Source organism: Pelophylax lessonae (assembly GCF_965119305.1).
Source record: "Pelophylax lessonae genome assembly, chromosome: 7".
Taxonomy (NCBI): domain Eukaryota; kingdom Metazoa; phylum Chordata; class Amphibia; order Anura; family Ranidae; genus Pelophylax; species Pelophylax lessonae.
This window is the reverse complement of record NC_138774.1, coordinates 33,649,422-33,673,550: the sequence shown is the minus strand read 5'-3', so window position 1 is coordinate 33,673,550 and position 24,129 is coordinate 33,649,422. Positions and strand designations below refer to the sequence as shown.

At 46.3% G+C, this 24,129-nt stretch overlaps 1 protein-coding gene across 1 annotated transcript in view; it reads right to left on the bottom strand.

Moving 5' to 3' along the window:
* Positions 1 to 24,129, bottom strand: part of LOC309560024 (butyrophilin subfamily 1 member A1-like) — a 190,818-nt gene that overhangs the window by 78,308 nt on the left and 88,381 nt on the right. Inside the window, exon 2 of the mRNA XM_082263523.1 lies at positions 2,077 to 2,427. Coding sequence (XP_082119649.1) covers positions 2,077 to 2,427 — 351 coding nt within the window. The remainder of the gene's footprint in view (positions 1 to 2,076; positions 2,428 to 24,129) is intronic.

The window sequence follows — 24,129 nt, the reverse complement described above, 5'->3', positions numbered from 1 at the left end:
CTTCCTGCCTTGGTGACAACCCTCCCCTTTTTTGTACAGGTGTCACATAGACAGGAAGAGAGGCAAAGTTTCCTCATTGGTTTCACAGACATAATTTAAAACCTAACAGAATTTCTGATTCTATTTTGGCTTGATTTCAGGAGAATGGAAAGCAAGGGAAATGAAAGAAGAGAAGAAGAATTAAGAAAAGAAGGAAGGAGAACCATTTTAAATCTATTTCCCAATGGCAAACAAACCAATAAAATGGACAGAAAGGAGAGAGGGAAAAAGAAAAGGTTGAGAGAGAGAGGAAGGAATGAGGGAAGTAAGGAAGAGGGAGGAAAGGAAATCAAGGAGGGAAGGAAGGAGAGAAGGAAGGAAGGAAGGAGTAGAAATTAAGGAAAAGGAAGAAAAGACGTAAGAGGGAGTAAAAGGAAGTGAATGGAGGAACCAAGGAAGGAAGGAGAACCATTTAAAATCATTTTCCTAAAGGCAAACAAGTCTGTGAAGATGGAAAGGAGAGAGGAAGGAAGGAGAACCATTTTAAATCTATTTGAAAAGGACTGTAGAGGGAGGAAAGGAAGTGAGTGGAGGAACCAAGGAAGGAAGGAAGGAGGAAGGGAAGAAGAAAATGAAGAGAGGACGGAAGGAAGGAGTAGGAAGAAAGGAAAAGAGAGAAAAGACAGAAGGGGGAAAGGAAGTGAATTCAGGAAGGAAAGGAAGAAGGGAAAATGAAGAAAAGGCAGAAGGAGGAAAGGAAGTGAATAGAGGAAGGAAGGAAGGAAGGAAGGAAGGAAGGAAGGAAGGAAGGAAGGAAGGAAGGAAGGAAGGAAGGAAGGAAGGAAGGAAGGAAGGAAGGAAGGAAGGAAGGAAGGAAGGAAGGAAGGAAGGGAGAACCATTATAAATCAATTTCCTAACGGCAAACAAGTTTTTGAAGATGGAAAGAAGAAAAGGACAGAGGAAGGAAAGATGAAAGGAAGGAAGAGAAATGAAAAGAAAAGACAGTAGAAAGGGGAAAGGAAGTGAAAGGAGGAACGAAGGAAGGAAGAAAGGAAGGAGAGGCAGGAAGAAAGGAAGAAAGGAAGGTGAACCATTTCAAATCTATTTCCTAATGGCAAACAAACCTATAAGATGGAAAGGAAGCAGAGGGGAAAGGGAAGAGAGAGAGGACGGAAGGAAGGAAGGAGAGAGAAGAAGAAGAAAGGACTGTAGAAGGTGACAAGGAAGTGAGCGGAGGAACCAAAGAAGGAAGGAAGGAGGAAGGGAAGAAGAAAATGAAGAGTGGAAGGAAGGAGTAGGAAGAAAGGAAAAGGAAGAAAAAACAGGAGAGGGAGGAAAGGAAGTGAATTCAGGAAGGAAGGAGGGAAGGAAGGAGGGAAAGAAGGATAGAATGAAGGAGAACCATTTATAAATCAATTTCCTAACGGCAAAAAAGTCTGTGATGATGGAAAGGAGAGGGGAAGAAGAAAAGGACAGAGGAGGAAAGAAGGAAGGAAGGAGAGAGAAGAAGAAAAAAGGACTGTAGAAGGAGGAAAGAAAGTGAGTGGAGGAACTAAGGTAGGAAGGAGGAAGGGAAGAAGAAAACGAAGAGAGGAAAGAAGGAGTAGGAAGGAAGGAAAAGGAAGAAAAGACAGAAGAGGGAGGAAAGGAAGTGAATTCAGGAAGGAAGGAAGGAAGGAAGGATAGAATGAAGGAGAACCATTATCAATCAATTTCCTAACGGCAAACAAGTCTGTGAAGATGGAAAGGAGAGGGGAAGAAGACAAGGACAGAGGAGGAAAGAAGGAAGAGAAATGAAAAGAAAAGACAGTAGAAAGGGGAAAGGAGGAAGGAAGGATGGAGGCAAGAGGGAAAGGAGGGAGAGAGAGAAGAAGAAAAGGAGAGAAGGAAGAGCAGAAGGAGGGAAGGAAGGACAGACAAGGAAGAAAGGACAAAAGGAGGAAAGGAAGTAAATGGAGGAACCACGAAAGGAAGGAAGGAAGGGAGAGAAGAGGAGGGAAGGAAGGAAAAGAAAGAAGGTGGAAATAAAGGAAGGCGGAAATAAGGAAGGAAGGAAGGAGAACCATTTCAAATCAATTTCCCATCTGCAAACATACCTATGACAGCGAGCTCGATGACGGCCTCATCATAGTGTCCGCTGGTGATGTCCTCCACAAAGCAGTGATAGGTGTCAGCATCAGACAGAGAAATGTTGCGCAGGAGAAGCGTCAGTTCTGCGGACCCGGTCCCGTTTCGGAGGGATGCTCGGCCCACATACTCAGTGCTCTGCTGGTCTTTCTCCTCCTTTCCGTTCTTCATCAGGAACACAGTGGAGTGAAACAGAGAGCGGAACCAGTGCACCTGGAGGCCGGCGGGCCCAAGCGGAGGGGAGAGACTGCATTGCAGTATGGCATCTGATCCCACTTCTACCACCTGCCTGGAGTCTGGTGACTGGACCTGGAATTTACCTGCAAGAGGGAGAAGGAGACATCAAAACTGTGAATAGTGGTGGGGTAATATGCCTTGAAGGGGAACCCTATTTATGAATATAGTTACATGAGGTGTATATGATATATGCATTTAGAAGGAGTATAGAAGAAGCCACATAAAACTCTAAAGTTGGCCAAACACTCTGATCATGAAACCCTTTTAAAATTACTAGCATCAGAAACTGACTGCATATAACTGTACTCCTTCCTCCATCTGTTGACCACCCCCAACACCTGAAGCATGTAAAACTGGCAGTATTGTACAATACAGTAGAATCTGATTGTCTCTATCACACAGAACAGAACATTCTGCTCTGAGTTTGATCCCTTCTGAGCAATGGGTTATAGAAAAGAAAGATAATAATAATAAACAACAATTTACAGTGAGGGGAAAAAAGTATTTGATCCCCTGCTGATTTTGTACGTTTGCCCACTGACAAAGAAATGATCAGTCTATAATTTTAATGGTCGGTTTATTTTAACAGCGAGAGACAGAATAACAACAAAAATATCCAGAAAAAAGCATTTCAAGAAAGTTATACATCGATTTGCATTTTAATGAGTGAAATAAGTATTTGATCCCCTATCAATCAGTAAGATTTCCGGCTCTCAGGTGTCTTATATACAGGTAACGAGCTGAGATTAAGAGCACTCTCTTAACCACTTAAGCCCCGGAAGATTTTACCCCCTTCCTGACCAGGGCCTATTTTGCGATTCGGCACTGCGTGAATTAAACGGACAATTGTGCGGTCCTGCGACGCTGTACCTAAACGAATTTGATGTCCTTTTTTTCCCCACAAACAGAGCTTTCTTTTGGTGGTATTTGATCACCTGTGCAATTTTTTGATCATGCGCTATAAACAAAAAGAGAGCGTCAATTTTGCAAAAATAACAATACTTTTCACATTTTTTTTATATGAAATTCCCCCCCAAAAAATGTAAAAAGTTTTTTAACATTTTAGGCCAATTTGTTTTATGCTACATATGTTTGGTAAAAAAAAATCGCAAAAAGCGTATTTTGATTAGTTTGCGCACCAGTTATCGCGTCTACTAACTACGGGAAAGATTTTTGTCATTTTTTTGTTATTTTTTTAACGAGTAATGTCGGCGATCTGCGATTTTTTTGCGGGACTGCGACATTGCGGCGGACAGATCGGACCCTTGACTGACATTTTTGACACTTTTGGGGTTACCAGTGACATTACTGCAGTAATCAGTGCTATACATATGCACTGTTACTATAAAAATGACACTGGCAGGGAAGGAGTTAACTTTATTTGAGAGGGAGGGGTTAAGTGTGTCCCTAGGAGCGTACTTCTAACTGTGATTGGATGTGGATTGAGGTGTAAGAACAGAGATCAACGGTCCTACACAGCAGAACCGTATGATCACTATTCTTACACAGGGGAGGATGACAGGTGGCTTTGTTTATATTAGCCGCCTGCCTTTCTTCCGATGTAACGGAAGATCGCGAGTGCCCGGCGGACATCGGGTCCGCCAGGCACACGCGTGGGGGGGTCCGTGAGCGAGTGGGAGCGTGCCTCCAGCGGCGCGCTCGCTCCCTAGAGCCTAACAGGCTAGCGACGTAGACCTATGAGGGGCTGACTGCCGACGTAGATAGACATTAGGCAGTCGGCAAGTGGTTAACAGCGAGAGACAGAATAACAACAAAAATATCCAGAAAAAGGCATTTCAAAAAAGTTATACATTGATTTGCATTTTAATGAGTGAAATAAGTATTTGATCCCCTATTAATCAGTAAGATTTCTGGCTCCCAGGTTTCTTCTATGCCAGTAACAAGCTAAGATTAGGAGCACTCTCTAAAAGGGAGTGCTCCTAATCTCAGCTTGTTACCTGTATAAAAGGCACCTGTCCACAAAAGCAATTAATCAGATTAAAATCTGTCCACCATGGCTAAGACCAAAGAGCTGTCCAAGGATGTCAGGGACAAGATTGTGGACCTGACCTACACAAGGCTGGAATGGGCTACAAGACCAAGCAGCTTGGTGAGGGTGACAACAGTTGGTGCGATTATTCACAAATGGAAGAAACAAAAAATAACTGTCAATCTCCCTCGGTCTGGGACTCCATGCAAGATTTCACCTCGTGGAGTTTCAATGATCATGAGAACGGGGAGGAATCAGCCCAGAACTACACAGGAGAATCTTGTCATTGATCTCAAGGCAGCTGGGACCATAGTCACCAAGAAAACAATTGGTAACACACTACGCCGTGAAGGACTGAAATCCTGCAGCGCCCGCAAGATCCCCCTGCTCAAGAAAGCACATGTACTGGACCGTCTGAAGTTTTCTAATGTACATCTGAATGATTCAGAGGTGAATTGGGTGAAAGTGTTGTGGTCAGAAGAGACCAAAATCAAGCTTTTTGGCATTAGGTCAACTTGCCGTGTTTTGAGGGGTAGGAATGCTGCCTATGACTCCAAGAACACCATCCCCACCGTCAAACATGGAGGTGGAAACATTATGCTTTGGGGTGTTTTTCTGATAAGGGGACAGGACAACTTCACTGCAACAAAGAGCCGATGAATGGGGCAATGTACTGTCAAATCTCAGATGAGAACCTCCTTCACTCGACTTCATCGAAAATGGGTCGTGGATTGGTATTCCAGCATGACAATGACCCAAAACACACAGCCAAGGCAACAGAGGAGTGGCTCAAGAAGAAGCACATTAAGATCCTGGAGTACCTAGCGAGTCCCCAGACCTTAATCTCATAGAAAATATGTGGAGGGAGCTGCTTTAAGTTACCAAATGTCAGCCTCAAAACCTTTTGGACTTGGAGAGGATCTGCAAAGAGGAGAGGGACAAAATCTCTCCTGAGATGTGTGTAAACCTGGTGGCCAACTACAAGAAACGTCTGACCTCTGTGATTGCCAACAAGGGTTTCTCCACCAAGTGTTAAGTCATGTTTTGGGAAGGGGTCAAATACTTACCGTATTTATCGGCGTATAACACGCACCTTTTCCTCCTGAAAATGGAGGAAAAAGCAACAGTGCGTGTTATACGCCGATATAAGAGAAAAAAAAAAAAAAGCCAGGAAGCAGCGCCGAGAAGTAGGGGGGTGTGCCGTGCCGGGGGGAAGAAATGACGAGCTGCAATCGGAGGTCCCGCCTCCTATGCCGAGACGTGTGACGTCTATCATAGGCGCCGGGACTTCCGGTGACAGCGATAGCTCGTCCTCCCTTCTCCTCGGCCCGACCCGCCCCCTTCCACCTCTCGGCGTTGCTTTCTGGCCTTTTTTAAAATTGATTTGGATAATGTCACTGGCGCTGGCGAGGCTGCATTTAAGGACACTGGCGCTGGCGAGGCTGCATTTATGGGCACTGCGCTGGCGAGGCTGCATTTAAAGACACTGCTCTGGCGAGGCTGCATTTATGGACACTGGCGCTGGCGAGGCTGCATTTAAGGACACTGCGCTGGCGAGGCTGCATTTATGGGCACTGCACTGGCGAGGCTGCATTTAAGGACACTGCGCTGGCCAGGCTGCATTGATGGACACTGCACTGGCGAGGCTGCATTGATGGGCACTGCGCTGCTGAGGCTGCATTCATGGGCACTGCTCTGCTGAGGCTGCATTGATGGGCACTGCGCTGGCGAGGCTGCATTTAAGGACACTGGCGCTGGCGAGGCTGCATATATGGGCACTGCGCTGGCGAGGCTGCATTTGAGGACACTGCGCTGGCGAGGCTGCATTTATGGGCACTGCACTGGCGAGGCTGCATTTAAGGACATTGCGCTGGCCAGGCTGCATTGATGGACACTGCGCTGGCGAGGCTGCATTGATGGACACTGCGCTGGCGAGGCTGCATTGATGGACACTGCACTGGCGAGGCTGCATTGATGGACACTGGCGCTGGCGAGGCTGCATTTATGGGCACTGCGCTGGCGAGGCTGCATTGATGGACACTGCGCTGGCGAGGCCGCATTAGTGGACACTGCGCTGACGAGGCTTCATTGATGGACACGCTGGCGAAGCTGCATTGATGGACACTGCCCTGGTGAGGCTGCATTGATGGACACTGCGCTGGCCAGGCTGCATTGATGGACACTGCGCTGGCGAGGCTGCATTGATGGACACTGTGCTGGCCAGGCTGCATTGATGGACACTGCGCTGGCCAGGCTGCATTGATGGACACTGCCCTGGTTAGGCTGCATTGATGGACACTGCGCTGGCGAGGCTGCATTGATGGGCACTGCGCTGGTGAGGCTGCATTGATGGGCACTGCGCTGGTGAGGCTGCATTGATGGGCACTGCGCTGGTGAGGCTGCATTGATGGACACTGCCCTGGCGAGGCTGCATTGATGGGCACTGCGCTGGTGAGGCTGCATTGATGGGCACTGCGCTGATGAGGCTGTATTCATGGGCACTGCGATGATGAGGCTACATTAGTGGGCACTGTGCTGATGAGGCTGCATTCATGGGCACTGGTGAGACTGCATTTGATTAAAAAAAATGTTCCGAGTTCAAAGCTGTTTATTTTAAATTTCAGCTTTTTTCCTGAAATTTCTCTCCTAAAATTTAGATGCGCGTTATACGCCGATAAATACGGTATTTCACTCAAAATGCAAATCAATTTATAACTTTTTTGAATTGCGTTGTTATTCTGTCTCACTGTTAAAATAAACCTACCATTAAAATTATAGACTGATCATTTCTTTGTCAGTGGGCAAAATCAGCAGGGGATCCAATACTTTTATCCCTCACTGTACAGATGCTTACTAGCAATGTATTAAAAGAACAATGAATACAGAACTAAAAAAAAAAAGAATAGCCTATTAAAAGATAAAATACCAAAACCAAACATTTGCTGCTCTATTCACCTTCAATACAGATATTTCCCCTGCAGTACTTTACTTCTGCCACTAGTTGTCCTCGGTCCGATAGCCAGCATTATTCTACCCACTTATTCTGAGCCCAGATTGTCCTGAACCATGTGACTGGACAGTAAAAGGAGAAGAAGCACAGTGATGAGCTTATCTCTCCTCCCATCAGCACAATCCTTGTCAGCACAAGAATTGATTGGCTCCTTGTGCTGCTTGTTCCTTTAAAACTCCAGCCCTGCTGTACAGGGGTTGTAAGAGACTGAAACAAGTTCAGTGTCAGGTACATATACTGCTTGTATGCAAAAATATATATAATGATGTATTAATAATAATAGAGTGGCAATTATTTGTGTCTTTTATATCTGTCTGGAGTTCAGCTTTAATTATTGAAATGCTTAACCACTTGCCGACCGCCGCACGCCTATTTACTGCGGCAGTCAGCCCCCTACAGGCAAAGCGACGTAGACCTACGTCGCTCGCCCACGAGCCTGTAGGGGGCGAGCGCGCGCCGCCACCGGCGCACTCCCGCCCCGCTCGTTCCCTGCTGAGCCAGCGCGTGTGACTGGCGACTCCGATGGCCGCCGGCCACTCGCAATCTCCCGCAGGAGAGGGAGAAAGACAGACAGCTGATGTAAACACAGCCGTCAGTCATTCTCCCTGAAGTGATCACAGAGGCTATGCGATCTTACTATATAGGATCGCATGTCTCTGTGGTTACTTCACTAGCCACGCCCCCCTAACAGTTAGAATCACGCCCCTAGGGACACACTTAACCCCTTGATCACCAATAAAGTTAACCCCTTCCCTGCCAGTGTCATTATTACTAGTAACAGTGCATATTTATAGCACTGATTACTGCAGTAATGTCACTGGTACCCCCAAAAGTGTCAAACATGTCAGTTAGGGGTTCGATCTGTCCGCTGCAATGTCGCAGTCCCCCCAAACAAATGGCAGATCGCCGCCATTACTAGTTAAAAAAAAAATGACATAGAACGTTCCCGTAGTTAGTAAACGCAATAACTTTTGCGCAAACCAATCAAAATACGCTTATTGTGATTTTTTTTTACCAAAAATATGTAGCAGAAAACAAATTGGAATAAATGTTAAAAGAATTTGATTTTTAAATTTTTTTGAGAATTTCATATAAAAAAAATGCGAAAAATATTGTTATTTTTTCGCATTTTCAAAAAAGAAAAAAGAAAGAAGGAAAAAGATGAATGAATTGAAGTAAGGCAGCAAGAATGAAAATATAGAAAGATCTATTGAAGGAAGGAAAGAAAAGGAGGAAGGAGGGAAAAAAAGAAAAAAAAAAAGGAAAGAACAGAAAGAAAAAGAAGGGAGGGAGGATGAAATGAAGGAAGCAAGGAAGAAAAGATGGAAAGAAGGAATGATGGGAGGAAGGAAATAAGGAAGCAAGGAAGAAGAAGAAGGAAGGAGGGAAATAAAGCAAAAAGAAAAGAAGGAAGGACAGAAGTTAAAATAAGGGGGGAAGGATACATTGAAGGAAAGAAGGAATGATGAATAGAGGAAGGAAGGAAGGAAGGAAGGAAGGAAGGAAGGAAGGAAGGAAGGAAGGAAGGAAGGAAGGAAGGAAGGAAGGAAGATAGGAAGGAAGGAAGAAGGGAAATAAAGAAAAAAGAAAATAAGGAAGGACAGAAGGAAAAATAAGGGGGGAAGGATACATTGAAGGAAAGAAGGAATGATGAATAGAGGAAGGAAGGAAGGAAGGAAGGAAGGAAGGAAGGAAGGAAGGAAGGAAGGAAGGAAGGAAGGAAGGAAGGAAGGAAGGAAGGAAGGAAGGAAGGAAGGAAGGGAGGAGGGAAATAAAGAAAAAAGAAAAGAAGGAAGGACAGAAGGAAAAATAAGGGGGGAAGGATAAATTGAAGGAAAGAAGGAATTATGAATAGAGGAAGGAAGGAAGGAAGGAAGGAAGGAAGGAAGGAAGGAAGGAAGGAAGGAAGGAAGGAGGGAGGGAGGGAGGGAAGTAAAGAAAAAAGAAAAGAAGGAAGGACAGAAGGAAAAATAAGGGGGGAAGGATACATTGAAGGAAAGAAGGAATGACGAATAGAGAAAGGAAGGAAGGAGAATCAAAGGAAGAAGAGAAGTAAAAGAAGGGTAAAAGATGAATTAAAGGAATTAAGCAAGGAAGATGTAATGGAGAGAAGGAAGGGTGAAAGGAAGGACAGAAGGAAGGGCAGAAGGAAGGAAGGGAGCAAGGAAGAAAAGATGGAAAGAAGGAATGATGGGAGGAAGGAAAAAAGGAAGCAAGGAAGAAGAAGAAGGAAGGAGGGAAATAAAGAAAAAAGAAAAGAAGGAATGATGAAGGAAGGAAGGAAGGAAGGAAGGAAGGAAGGAAGGAAGGAAGGAAGGAAGGAAGGAAGGAAGGAAGGAAAAGAAGGAAGGAAGGAAGGAAGGAAGGAAGGAAGGAAGGAAGGAAGGAAGGAAGGAAGGAAGGAAGGAAAAGAAGGAAGGAGGGAAATAAAGAAAAAAGAAAAGAAGGAAGGACAGAAGGAAAAATAAGGGGGGGAGGATACATTGAAGGAAGGAAGGAAGGAAGGAAGGAGAATCAAAGAAAGAAGAGAAGTAAAAGAAGGGTAAAAGATGAATTAAAGGAAGGAAGCAAGGAAGAAGTAATGGAGAGAAGAAAGGGTGAAAGGAAGGACAAAAGGAAGGGCGGAAGGACGGAAGGAAGGAAGGAAGGAAGGGAGGAAGGAAGGAAAAGGAGGAATGAGGGAAAGAAAGAAAGAAAAAACAAAGGAAGTACAGATGGAAAAAGAAGGGAGGAAGGATGAAGTGAAGGAAGAAGCAAGGATGGAAAGAAGTAATAAAGAAAGAAAGAAAGAAATGAAGGAAGGGCAGATGGAAAAAGAAGGGAGGAAGGATGAAGTAAAAGAAGCAAAGATGGAAAGAAGTAATGAAGGAAGAAAGGGAGGAAGTTGGGAAGTCAGGAAGGAAGAAAGGGAGGAAGGTGGGAAATAAGGAAGGAAGGAAGGAAGGAAGGCAGGAAGGAAATGGAATTTGTGGTGCAGACTTCTAAATTCTAGCACTGAGTGACAATGCCACCATCCCATCTCTGAATATTAATGATATTTCTCTGGGTTTTGCGCTGCTCCCACACTGAGCCTTTCAGCTCTCCAGCCACCCCCCGCAGTCATTGTTCTCCGCTCCCTGCCGCGTCCGCAGGGGGTTAGCTGGAGGAGACATAACACTCCACCAATTAATTGGACATCATTGTCAAAAATCCCTTTCTCATGGACGCATTGTGTGCTTATTATTGAACAGAATTCAGAGTCCGCATCAGCCAAACACAATATATAATTATAGAAAGTGTAAAGTGGACCTGTAATGTCTCATCACACCGAGCATTAATGTGAAGACACGTGTCACCAAATAACATTACATTACTGAGAAAATGGAGAATCTCTGCTCTCAGCTCCATTGTATCACTCACAGCCTAGACCAGCTTTTATCACAGAGGAATCATTGAAATCACTGTCAGGTCTCAGTGAACTCTGCTAATAATGACTCTATGTACAGATCACCGTACATTAGTGTGATCAGCGCAGATATGAGAATAAATGAAGGGAGAAGTAATGTGTTGTACTTACAGCATTGACACCCAGGAATGCTCCATACATCTTATCTTCAGTGATAATGAAATGATACAAATAATTAATAATAGCCAAAAAAGAAAGAAGAATGCTCCCTACATTGGTGGTCAGTGGGAAGAATGCTCCTTACATTGGGGATCAGGGGGAAGAATGCTCCTTATATTAGGGGTCAGTGGGAAGAATGTTCCTTATATTAGGGGTCAGTGGGAAGAATGCTCCTTATATTGGGGGTCAATGGGAAGAATGCTCCTTATAATAGGGGTCAGTGGGAAGAATGTTCCTTATATTGGTGGTCAGTGGGAAGAATGCTCCTTATATTAGGGGTCAGTGGGAAGAATGCTCCTTATATTGGGGGTCAATGGGAAGAATGCTCCTTATAATAGGGGTCAGTGGGAAGAATGCTCCTTATATTGGGGGTCAGTGGGAAGAATGCTCCTTATATTGGGGGTCAGTGGGAAGAATGCTCCTTATATTGGGGGTCAGTGGGAAGAATGCTCCTTATATTAGGGGTCAGTGGGAAGAATGCTCCTTATATTGGGGGTCAGTGGGAAGAATGCTCCTTATATTGGTGGACAAATGGGAAGAATGCTCCTTATATTGGTGGTCAATGGGAAGAATGCTCCTTATATTGGGGTCAGTGGGAAGAATGCTCCTTATATTGGGGGTCAGTGGGAAGAATGCTCCTTATATTGGTGGACAAATGGGAAGAATGCTCCTTATATTGGGGGTCAATGGGAAGAATGCTCCCTACATTGGTGGTCAATGGGAAGAATGCTCCTTACATTGGGGTCAGTGGGAAGAATGCTCCTTATATTGGGGGTCAGTAGGAAGAATGCTCCTTATATTAGGGGTCAGTGGGAAGAATGCTCCTTATATTGGGGGTCAGTGGGAAGAATGTTCCTTATATTGGGGGTCAGTGGGAAGAATACTCCTTATATTGGTGGTCAATGGGAAGAATGCTCCTTATATTGGGGGTCAATGGGAAGAATGCTCCTTATATTGGGTGTCAATGGGAAGAATGCTCCTTATATTGGGTGTCAATGGGAAGAATGCTCCTTATATTGGGGGTCAATGGGAAGAATGTTCCTTATATTGGGGGTCAGTGGGAAGAATGTTCCTTATATTGGGGGTCAGTGGGAAGAATGCTCCTTATATTGGGTGTCAATGGGAAGAATGCTCCTTATATTGGGGGTCAATGGGAAGAATGCTCCTTATATTGGGTGTCAATGGGAAGAAAGCTCCTTATATTGGGTGTCAATGGGAAGAATGCTCCTTATATTGGTGGTCAATGGGAAGAATGCTCCTTATATTGGGGGTCAATGGGAAGAATGCTCCTTATATTGGGTGTCAATGGGAAGAATGCTCCTTATATTGGGTGTCAATGGGAAGAATGCTCCTTATATTGGGGGTCAATGGGAAGAATGCTCCTTATATTGGGTGTCAATGGGAAGAATGCTCCTTATATTGGGTGTCAATGGGAAGAATGCTCCTTATATTGGGGGCCAGTGGGAAGAATGCTCCTTATATTGGGGTCGATGGGAAGAATGCCCCTTATATTGGGGGTCAGTGGGAAGAATGCTCCTTATATTAGGGGTCAATAGAAAGAATGCTCCTTATATTGGTGATCAGGGGGAAGAATGCTCCTTATATTGGGGGTCAATGGGAAGAATGCTCCTTATATTGGGGGTCAGTGGGAAGAATGCTCCTTATATTGGGGGTCAGTGGGAAGAATGCTCCTTATATTGGTGATCAGGGGGAAGAATGTTCCTTATATTGGGGGTCAGTGGGACGAATGCTCCTTATATTGGTAGTCAGTGGGAAGAATGCTCCTTATATTGGGGTCGATGGGAAGAATGCCCCTTATATTGGGGGTCAGTGGGAAGAATGCTCCTTATATTGGTGATCAGGGGGAAGAATGTTCCTTATATTGGGGGTCAGTGGGACGAATGCTCCTTATATTGGTAGTCAGTGGGAAGAATGCTCCTTATATTGGGGTCGATGGGAAGAATGCCCCTTATATTGGGGGTCAGGGGGAAGAATGCTCCTTATATTGGGGGTCAATAGAAAGAATGCTCCTTATATTGGTGATCAGGGGGAAGAATGCTCCTTATATTGGGGGTCAATGGGAAGAATGCTCCTTATATTGGGGGTCAATGGGAAGAATGTTCCTTATATCAGGGGTCAATGGGAAGAATGCTCCTTATATTAGTGGTCAGTTGGAAGATTGCTCCTTATATTAGGGGCCAATGGGAAGAATGCTACTTATGTTGGGTATCAGTGGGAAGAATGCTCCTTATATTGGGGTCGATGGGAAGAATGCTCCTTATATTAGTGGTCAGTGGGAAGAATGCTCCTTATATTGGGGGTCAGTGGGAAGAATGCTCCTTATATTGGGGTCGATGGGAAGAATGCCCCTTATATTGGGGGTCAGTGGGAAGCATGCTCCTTATATTGGGGGTCAATAGAAAGAATGCTCCTTATATTGGTGATCAGGGGGAAGAATGCTCCTTATATTGGGGGTCAATGGGAAGAATGCTCCTTATATTGGGGGTCAGTGGAAAGAATGCTCCTTATATTGGGGGTCAGTGGGAAGAATGCTCCTTATATTGGTGATCAGGGGGAAGAATGTTCCTTATCTTGGGGGTCAGTGGGAAGAATGCTCCTTATATTGGTAGTCAGTGGGAAGAATGCTCCTTATATTGGGGTTGATGGGAAGAATGCCCCTTATATTGGGGGTCAGGGGGAAGAATGCTCCTTATATTGGGGGTCAATAGAAAGAATGCTCCTTATATTGGTGATCAGGGGGAAGAATGCTCCTTATATTGGGGGTCAATGGGAAGAATGCTCCTTATATTGGGAGTCAGTGGGAAGAATGCTCCTTATATTGGTGGTCAGTGGGAAGAATGCTCCTTATATTGGGGGTCAATGGGAAGAATGCTCCTTATATTGGGGGTCAGTGGGAAGAATGCTCCTTATATTGGGGGTCAGTGGGAAGAATGCTCCTTACATTGGTGATCAGGGGGAAGAATGCTCCTTATATTGGGGGTCAGTGGGAAGAATGCTCCTTATATTGGTGATCAGGGGGAAGAATGTTCCTTATATTGGGGGTCAGTGGGAAGAATGCTCCTTATATTGGTAGTCAGTAGGAAGAATGCTCCTTATATTGGTGGTCAGTGGGAAGAATGCTCCTTATATTGGGATCAGTGGGAAGAATGCTGCTTATATTGGTGGTCAATGGGAAGAATGCTCCTTATATTGGGGGTCGATGGAAAGAATGCTCCTTATATTGGGGATCAGTGAGAAGAATGCTCCTTATATCCACAGTCAGTTCCATTGAAGACCGCATCAGTATTATGGTCGCACTCAAAGGGCCAGTTATAAATAGTAAAACTACTATAGATGTCCAGAGCATCCAACCCCCCCTTACATCAGATGTCAAGAGCCCCCCACCATCAGAAGTCAAGAGTCTCCCCCCCTCCCTTACATTACAGTGCACTCACCCTCTTACCACATGCTGCTGCCACAAAAAAGCTGGGGGGGCGATGGGAGGCAGAAAATGTAGGGCCTGGATAAGGACCAGAGGAGGGCTGGAGTCAGCTGCAGAGTATGCTAAATGCCGAGACCATGGAAGGATGCACAGAGAGATGCAGGATCTGAAGGAGGAGTTCTGTCCTTCTCTCTGCTGTGGGGGCAGAGATGAGGGCGGAGCCACAGCTGCAGGAGAGGAGCGAGGGCCACATGAAATGGCCTGGTGGGCCAGTTTCGGTCCGCGGGCTTTAAGTTTGACACATGTGTTCTAGACACTGTCATCCTAACAACCAATGATGTCATCAGGGCTCCGGCGTCCCAGAGCTGAAGAAGAGAATCATATACAGGTATGTGATTTTGCACTTTAGGGGCACCCTACCACAGGATATGTACGTGGGGCGGTCCTTAAGAGGTTAAATAAACATTAAGCCCTTTGGACCAGTTCAAACCACATGCAGTCCAGGGCGTCTTTTTTTCTGCATCAAAAATGCATGGAAAGTAGGTTATATGGCAGGGGTAGAGAACGTGGGAAGACGTGGCTCTTTTGATGGCTGCATCTGGCTCGCAGACAAATCTTTAATAAAGGTGGGCATGTCCAGTCGTGAGCCGCGCTGGACGTGTAGTCCCAGAGCTCCGCCGCGTCTACCACTCAATCCAGTGCCATCCGCGTAGCTGTGCCTGGTGCCTAGGAGATTTCTTCACCCATAGACGGTACACTTTGTGGGCTACCCACTGCTACCCTCAGTTCGTCTCTGGGTAACCGGATTGCCGCACTATGGACTCCGCGGCCTACTCGCGGTACTGCCGCCGGCTAGTGTGCTGTGCATCTGAGGGCCTTGGCAATCACCGCCCGGTAAGGAGACCTGCCATCCGCTCCCTGTGCCCCGACAGACATGATCTCCTTCCCCTCTGACACCCGGGGACCCGCGGGAGCTGCCTCTCACATCCACTTCTGAGGCCTTCAGCGGCCGGCCGCCATTTTCTCAGGGCCGATGCTCACCTCCATCACTTGCAGGCCTGCAGGCGCTTCACCACTCCGGCCTCATTGCATACCTGCCTGCTCTGCTCTCTTCCAGGCACTTTCACACGGCTCCATCTACTCACTGTATAGCTGCGGCCCATGAATATGAATATTAAACAAAGGTTCCCGACCCCGGAAATATAGTGTATGGCTCTCACTGAATTACATTTGAAAATATGTGGTGTTCATGGCTCTCTCAGCCAAAAAAAGGTTCCCGACCCTTGTTATATGGTTTCAAATGGCATAGTTCACACCAGTGCATTCCAGTTCCAGAAAAAAAAAGTAGAACATGCTGCATTTTTGATGCACTGGACTGTACTGGAACGCTGTAAAACGCACCAAAAACACACCGGAACACACATGTTCATTATCTAAGGTTAAGAAAAAAGAGGGAGAAAAAGTGCACTGGACTGCATCAAAAATGTGTAAAAAATGCGCATTCAAAAAAGCATCCAAGAACGCATCCGGACTGCGTTACTATGGTGTGAACTGGCCCTAAGAGAGCATTCAGAGCCTTGCATTGTACTAACCCATGCTTTGCCATGCATTTCTTTGCATTGCTATTTATTAACCACTTGCCGATCGCTCACTGAGCTGGTACTGCGGCAAAGTGGCTCGTTCCCGTCCAGCGACGTAGACCTACGTCGCTGGACTCCTCCCCTTGTGGGCGGCGCACGCGTGCCGCCGGAGGCTCGCTCCCACTGTATTCAGTCACAGCGGGAGTCGGGCCAGGGAAGGAGCGGCGGTGATCACCGCCGCTCTTCCCCAATCGTCGGGGATCGAGTGAGGACATCCGCCCGCTTGTGTAAACAAAGCAGGCGGATCTCCTAAGTGACAGACAGTGACAGATTGCAGGGTTCAGCATAGCTGAACCTGCGATCTGTGCCTGTGTCACTCAGTCACCTCCCCCCACACGTCAGTAAGCACCAGGCATACATTAACCCCTCCCTCGCCAATAAAATTAACCCCTTCCCTGCCAGTGTCATTTTTACAGTAACAGTGCATATGTATAGCATTGATTACTGCAGTAATGTCACTGGTACCCCCAAAAGTGTCAAAAATGTCAGTCAAGGGTCCGATCTGTCCGCCGCAATGTCGCAGTCCCGCAAAAAAATCACAGATCGCCGCCATTACTCGTTAAAAAAAAAAACACCAAAAATGACAGAAATCTTTCCCGTAGTTAGTAAACGCAATAACTTTTGCGCAAACCAATCAAAATACGCTTATTGTGATTTTTTTTACCAAACATATGTAGCAGAAAACAAATTGGCCAAAAATTTGAAAAAAAATTAGATTTTTAAATTTTTTGGGGGGGGGGGGGGGGGGGATTTCATATAAAAAAATAAAATTTTTTCCCCCCATCTGTTTTTTAACTATGTATAAAAAAAATATTCGATTTTATAAATTTTTGCTATGGTCTTTTCTATGGTACCATTAAAATCCCACCAGCCCTCTTCATTATTTCTTTGTTTCTTGCTCTGATCTTTCCTTTTTCTTTTTACATTTCTCCATTCTGTCTTTCTGCCTTCACCCTCTTTTTTTCTACTTTGCACCCTTCCTTCCCTGTTCTTCCCCTCCCTTTCCTCTCCCCTTCCCTCCCACCCTTTTCCTTCCCCCTTTTATCCAGCTTCTGTTTCTTCCTTTCTCTACTCTCTCTTTCTTCTCTTTGCTCACTCATGGTCTTTCATGTATTCCCTGGATGATGGCCCAGACACCTCGAGCCCCCATCCGTCTTCCTGGTAGCCTCCTTTATCTACCGTAGATTAATTATATAAAAAAATGTGAAAAATATTGTTATTTTTTCAAAATTTGCGCTCTTTTTTTGTTTATAGCGCAAAAAGTAAAAATCGCACAGGTGATCACGCACAGGTGAAAAGAAAGCTCTGTTTGTGGGGAAAAAAGGGCGTAAATTTTGTTTGGGTACAGCGTCGCACGACCGCGCAATTGTCAGTTAAAGTTGCACAGTGCCGAATCGCAAAAAGTGGCCTGGACGTAAGACAGCAAAATGCTCCAGTGGTAAAGTGGTTAAGAATGGCACCCTAACGCACAACCATAGTAGCACACCTAATGCACGATAATGCATGGCAGCAACACATGCGCATTACCATAATACTCCATGTGAAGCCCAGGTAACACTTCTCCATTCCTGTGTGTTTCGTCAAGGCAAACCATTAACCACTTAACGACCGCCCCAACTGACGTAACTACGTTGCTGCGCAGGACAGCTAGCGGTTGCACGCTAGCCCATTCGCCGCTGGTGAAGAGCTGATAAGCAGGTCCTGCAGCTGCGATTGCCGCCGGGCATCCGCAATCACTCCTCGTGGAGACAGAACGGCGGTCTGCTGTTGTAAGCACAGCAGACCGCTCGTTCTGTCCTAAGTCCCTATTTTTTAGGAACACATGTCTCTGTGTTCATTCAGCAGGCCCATCCCCCACACAGTTAGAAAGCATCCCCTAGGCTCACACTTAACCCTTTGATCACCCCTGGGCTAACCCCTTCCCTGCCAGTGTCATTATTACAGTAACAGTGCAGATTTTTAGCACTGATTACTGTAGTAATGTCACTGGTCCCCCCAAAAGCGTCATAAATGTCAGTTAGGGGTCCGATCTGTCCACCGCAATGTCGCATTTACCGCTAAAAATCGCAGATTGCCGCCATTACTAGTAAATAATAAATAAAAATGACATAAATCTTTACTCTAGTTTGTAGACATGATAACTTTTGCGCTTATTGGGATTTTTTTTTAACCAAAAATATGTAGCAGAATACAAATTGGCCTAAAATGATGAAAAAATTAGATTTTTTTTTACTAGGAATGTTTTGTAGCAGAAAGTAAAAAATATAAAATATAGAGTTGTCGCTCTTTTCTTGTTTATAGGGCAAAAAAAAAAAAAAAAAAATCGCACAGGTGATCAAGTACCACCAAAAGAAAATTCTATTTGTGGGGAAAAAAAAGACCAATTTTATTTTGGTACAGCGTCGCACGACCGTGCAATTGTCCGTTAACCCCCCTGGCGGTATTCCCGCGTGTGGCTCGGGGTTAATTTTCAGTACCAAACGAGGTAACCCCGATCCACACTTAGGATTACCCCACAATGTTACTCACCTTCCCTGCGATCCCCGCCAACCTCCCCGGCGTCCTCACACTCTCTCCCGGCTCTGTGCTCGGCCGATGCCGTCACTCACCTTCCAGTTCCCTTCCCGGTGAGCGTTGCGACGCAGGGGGGTGGAACCGGCGTCAAATTCAAAAATGTAAATACACTAAATGAGATGATAGAAAGCTGTGATCCTAACGGGTTACACTGTATCATGCCATTTCACCACAGGATTTCACCTGGTGACTTTTCCAGTGCCCTGCCTGTGCTTTTCCAAGTGCTTTGTGCCTGGAAAATAGAGAACGACCATGGCGTCCAAAAAGCGTTCTTTTTGCGCAAAAGCGCTTTTAGACGAACTGGAAAACAGCGACAGAGAATTGGAGTTACTTTAAGAACTGAGCAATAGCGATTCATGGGAAAATTCGTCATCAGGTACAGAAAGTGACGACAGCGACGATTCTGCTTGAGTGCACATGCTCAGCGTCATATCCAGAGGTTGTCTTTGGGAAATAGACGTATGAGTGCTGCCAGCATTGCTGCAGAGGTTGAAGGGGTGGGGAGTCAGCCTGTCAGTGCTCAGACCATACGCTGCACACTGCATCAAATTGGTCTGCATGGCTGTCATCCCAGAAGGAAGCCTCTTCTAACGATGATGCACAAGAAATCCCGCAAACAGTTTTCTGAAGACAAGCAGACTAAGGACATTGATTACTGGAACCATGTCCTGTGGTCTGATGAGACCAAGATAAACTTATTTGGTTCAGATGGTGTCAAGCGTGTGTGGCGGCAACCAGGTGAGGAGTACAAAGACAACTATGTCTTGCCTACAGTCAAGCATGGTATGGTGGTGGGAGTGTCATGGCCTGGGGCTGCCTGAGTGCTGCCGGCACTGGGGAGCTACAGTTCATTGAGGGAAGAAAATATAACTTGCGCTAACTACTAAGAAACACAGCAGCAACTTAAATTGTGACAAGCAAAATAGGTAAATGTAAGGGCTAAGTTGCGCTAACGGGTACTAAATCCACAAATAAATGTCAGATAAAGCACACTAATGATAGTCCACAGTAATGACAAGTCCGTGTCCAAAATGAGAAAGGCACAGTCCAAAAATGAGTAATTCCAATGGTGGATGGTTAAACCAACATTCAAATCTCCTTACCGGAAAGCAGAATGGAGTTCGCCCAAAAACTCTAGTCGAATATAAAACCTCAGCCTTCAGTCAATATGGTCAGAAGTCCTCACATCCACAGGTGATGGTCATATGTAAAGATAAATAGACAATCCATAGCGTAATACTGTTGAATGCTATTTCATCACCCAGAGGAGTGCACACCGTCACCAGATGGTTAATAGTAGGAAAACCAGTGACCTTAAGTCCCAAATGCTTGCCAGATAGTAAAGGTAATGATTGGAAATAGAAGCACCACACAGAGCCCTTTCCCGACACCACTGCCTCTTACCAGATATAAATTAGTGAGAGCCACTAATTTATATCTGGTAAGAGGCAGTGGTGTCGGGAAAGGGCTCTGTGTGGTGCTTCTATTTCCAATCATTACCTTTACTATCTGGCAAGCATTTGGGACTTAAGGTCACTGGTTTTCCTACTATTTTTCCATCTGGTGACGGTGTGCACTCCTCTGGGTGATGAAATAGCATTCAACAGTATTACGCTATGGATTGTCTATTTATCTTTACATATGACCATCACCTGTGGATGTGAGGACTTCTGACCATATTGACTGAAGGCTGAGGTTTTATATTCGACTAGAGTTTTTGGGCGAACTCCATTCTGCTTTCCGGTAAGGAGATTTGAATGTTGGTTTAACCATCCACCATTGGAATTACTCATTTTTGGACTGTGCCTTTCTCATTTTGGACACGGACTTGTCATTACTGTGGACTATCATTAGTGTGCTTTATCTGACATTTATTTGTGGATTTAGTACCTGTTAGCGCAACTTAGCCCTTACAGTTCATTGAGGGAACCATGAATGCCAACATGTACTGTCACATACTGAAGCACAGCATGATCCCCTCCCTTCGGAGACTGGGCCGCAGGGCAGTATTCCAACATGATAATGACCCCAAACACACCTCCAAGACGACCACTGCCTTGCTAAAGAAGCTGAGGGTAAAGGTGATGGACTGACCAAGCATGTCTCCAGACCTAAACCCTATTGAGTATCTGTGGGGCATCCTCAAAGGGGAGGGGGAGGAGCGCAAGGTCTCTAACATCCACCAGCTCTGTGATGTCATCACGGAGGAGTGGAAGAGGACCCCAGTGGCAACCTGTGAAGCTCTGGTGAACTCCATGCCCAAGAGGGTTAAGGCAGTGCTGGAAAATAATGGTGGCCACACAAAATATTGACACTTTGGGCCCAATTTGGACATTTGCACTTAGGGGTGTACTCACTTTTGTTGCCAGCGGTTTAGACATTAATGGCTGTGTGTTGAGTTATTTTGAGGGGACAGCAAATTTACACTGTTAGAGCCGGTTCACATTAGCGCGACTTGTCAGCCTGACAAGTGGCGCTCCCTCGCGGTCCATTGACCGCTACAGGACCCATTCTAATAGGAGCGACACAAGTCGCTCCGACTTAGAAAAAGGGTCCTGTACTATTTCGGGGCGACCTCGGAGCGACTTGCATAGACTTCCATTATGTGAAGTCCCTGCAAGTCGCTCCGAAGTCGTGGTGCAATGTAATGCACAAGTCGCCCCCGAAGTAGAAAGGAGTCGTGTCACGCTAATGTGAACCGGCTCTGATACAAGCTGTACACTCACTACTTTACATTGTAGCAAAGTGTCACATGAAAAGATATAATAAAATATTTACAAAAATGTGAGGGGTGTACTCACTTTTGTGAGATACTGTATATTGGCCTAAATTTATGAAGAAATTTAATGTTTTTTATTTTTATGGGATGTTTTATAGCATAAAGCAAAAAAATATTGTTTTGTTTTTTTCCAAAATTGTTGTTTTTTTTTTTCTTTTTTTTTTAGCGCAAAAAAAATAAAAATAAATAAAAAACACGGTGGTGATCAAATACCACCAAAGGCTTTTTTTTCTTTGGGATCAAAAACGATATAGATATAATTTGGATACAGTTTTGCATGACCGCACAATTGCCATTTAAAGTGTGACACTGTTGCTGAAAATTGGCCTGGGCAGGAAGAAGGGTAAAACCTTCCGGGGGGGGGGGGGGGGGGTAAAGTGGTTAAAAGGTGACCGGGACATATAAAGGTAACCCATGTTGTCCTACAAAAGGTAAGTACAAGGGCGGTTACGTGGTTTACAGACTGCAGAGAAAAATAATTTAAGTGTTGAAACCCGCCTGTTAGCTAAAAAACGGAATCAGAATCCCAACTGACAATGACAATTTTTTTTTTGCAGATAGAATGCTTAGGATTCTACCAGAGGCAGCAAAGAAAGCAGAGAGATGAGCATATGATGTTTGTGTGGGAAAAGCGGCTCACAGGTGAAGTTATGCTTTTTTTGCTCGGAAAGATAACTGGTAACGGTTGGCCACGCCGTCTCCGCAAATTGCTGCCCGTCCATCGCGCCTCCCCCGCTGTGTTTTGAATTTATGTGAGGACGGCTTGCTGGGATCTTGTCAGTACGATTTCAATTTATGTGAATAAAGTTTTCTGTTATTTTTTCTCTGGCCGGGCTGAGGTATCCCCCTTTTGTCCCTGGCTGCACCAAGGTTTCCCCCCCTTTTGTCCCTGGCTGCACCGAGGTTTCCCCCTTTTGTCCCTGGCTGCACCAAGGTTTCCCCCCCTTTTGTCCCTGGCTGCACCAAGGTTTCCCCCCCTTTTGTCCCTGGCTGCACCAAGGTTTCCCCCCCTTTTGTCCCGGGCTGCAGCAATGTTTTCCCCCTTTTGTCCCTGGCTGCACCGAGGTTTTCCCCCTTTTGTCCCGGGCTGCAACAAGGTTTTCCCCCTTTTGTCCCTGGTTGCACCAAGGTTTTCCCCCTTTTGTCCCGGGCTGCACCGAGGTTTTCCCCCTTTTGTCCCTGGCTGCACCGAGGTTTTCCCCCTTTTGTCCCGGGCTGCACCGAGATTTTCCCCCTTTTGTCCCTGGTTGCACTGAGGTTTTCCCCCTTTTGTACCTGGTTGCACCAAGGTTTTCCCCCTTTTGTCCCTGGCTGCACCGAGGTTTTCCCCCTTTTGTCCCGGGCTACACCGATGTTTTCCCCCTTTTGTCCCTGGCTGCACCGAGGTTTTCCCCCTTTTGTCCCTGGTTGCATCAAGGTTTCCCCCCTTTTGTCCCGGGCTGCACCGAGATTTTCCCCCTTTTGTCCCTGGTTGCACCGAGGTTTTCCCCCTTTTGTCCCTGGCTGCACCAAGGTTTTCCCCCTTTTGTCCCAGGCTACACTGATGTTTTCCCCCTTTTGTCCTGGGCTACACCAAGGTTTTCCCCCTTTTGTCCCTGGCTGCACCGAGGTTTCCCCTCTTTTGTCCCGGGCTACACCGATGTTTTCCCCCTTTTGTCCCAGGCTGCACCGAGGTTTTCCCCCTTTTGTCCCATGCTGCCCCAAGGTTTTCCCCCTTTTGTCCCTGGCTGCACCAATGTTTTCCCCCTTTAGTCCCAGGCTGCACCAAGGTTTTCCCCTTTTGTCCCTGGCTGCACCGAGGTTTCCCCTTTTTGTCCCTGGCTGCATCGAGGTTTTCCCCCTTTTGTCCCTGGCTGCACCGAGGTTTCCCCCCTTTTGTCCCTGGCTGCACCAAGGTTTTCCCCCTTCTGTCCCGGGCTACACCAATGTTTCCCCCCTTTTGTCCCTGGCTGCACCAAGGTTTTCCCCCTTCTGTCCCGGGCTACACCAATGTTTTCCCCCTTTTGTCCCTGGCTCCTCCAAGGTTTTCCCCCTTTTGTCCCTGGCTGCACCAAGGTTTCCCCCTTTTGTCCCTAGCTGCACCAAGTTTCCCCCCTTTTATCCCTGGCTGCACCGAGGTTTCCCCCCTTTTGTCCCTGGCTGCACTGAGGTTTCCCCCCTTTTGTCCCTGGCTGCACCGAGGTTTTCCCCCTTCTGTCCCGGGCTGCACCAATGTTTTCCCCCTTTTGTCCCTGGCTTCTCCAAGGTTTTCCCCCTTTTGTCCCTGGCTGCACCGAGGTTTCCACCTTTTGTCCCTGGCTGCACCGAGGTTTCCCCCCTTTTATCCCTGGCTGCACCAAGGTTTCCCCCCTTTTATCCCTGGCTGCACCGAGGTTTCCCCCTTTTGTCCCTGGCTGCACCAAGGTTTTCCCCCTTTTGTCCCCGGCTGCACCGAGGTTTCCCCCTTTTGTCCCTGGCTGCACCGAGGTTTTCCCCCTTTTGTCCCTGGCTGCACTGAGGTTTTCCCCCTTTAGTCCCGGGCTGCACCAAGGTGTTCCCCTTTTGTCCCTGGCTGCACCGAGGTTTCCCCTTTTTGTCCCTGGCTGCACCGAGGTTTCCCCCTTTTTGTCCCTGGCTGCACCAAGGTTTTCCCCCTTTTGTCCCTGGCTGCACCGAGGTTTCCCCCCTTTTGTCCCTGGCTGCACCAAGGTTTTCCCCCTTCTGTCCCGGGCTGCACCAATGTTTCCCCCCTTTTGTCCCTGGCTCC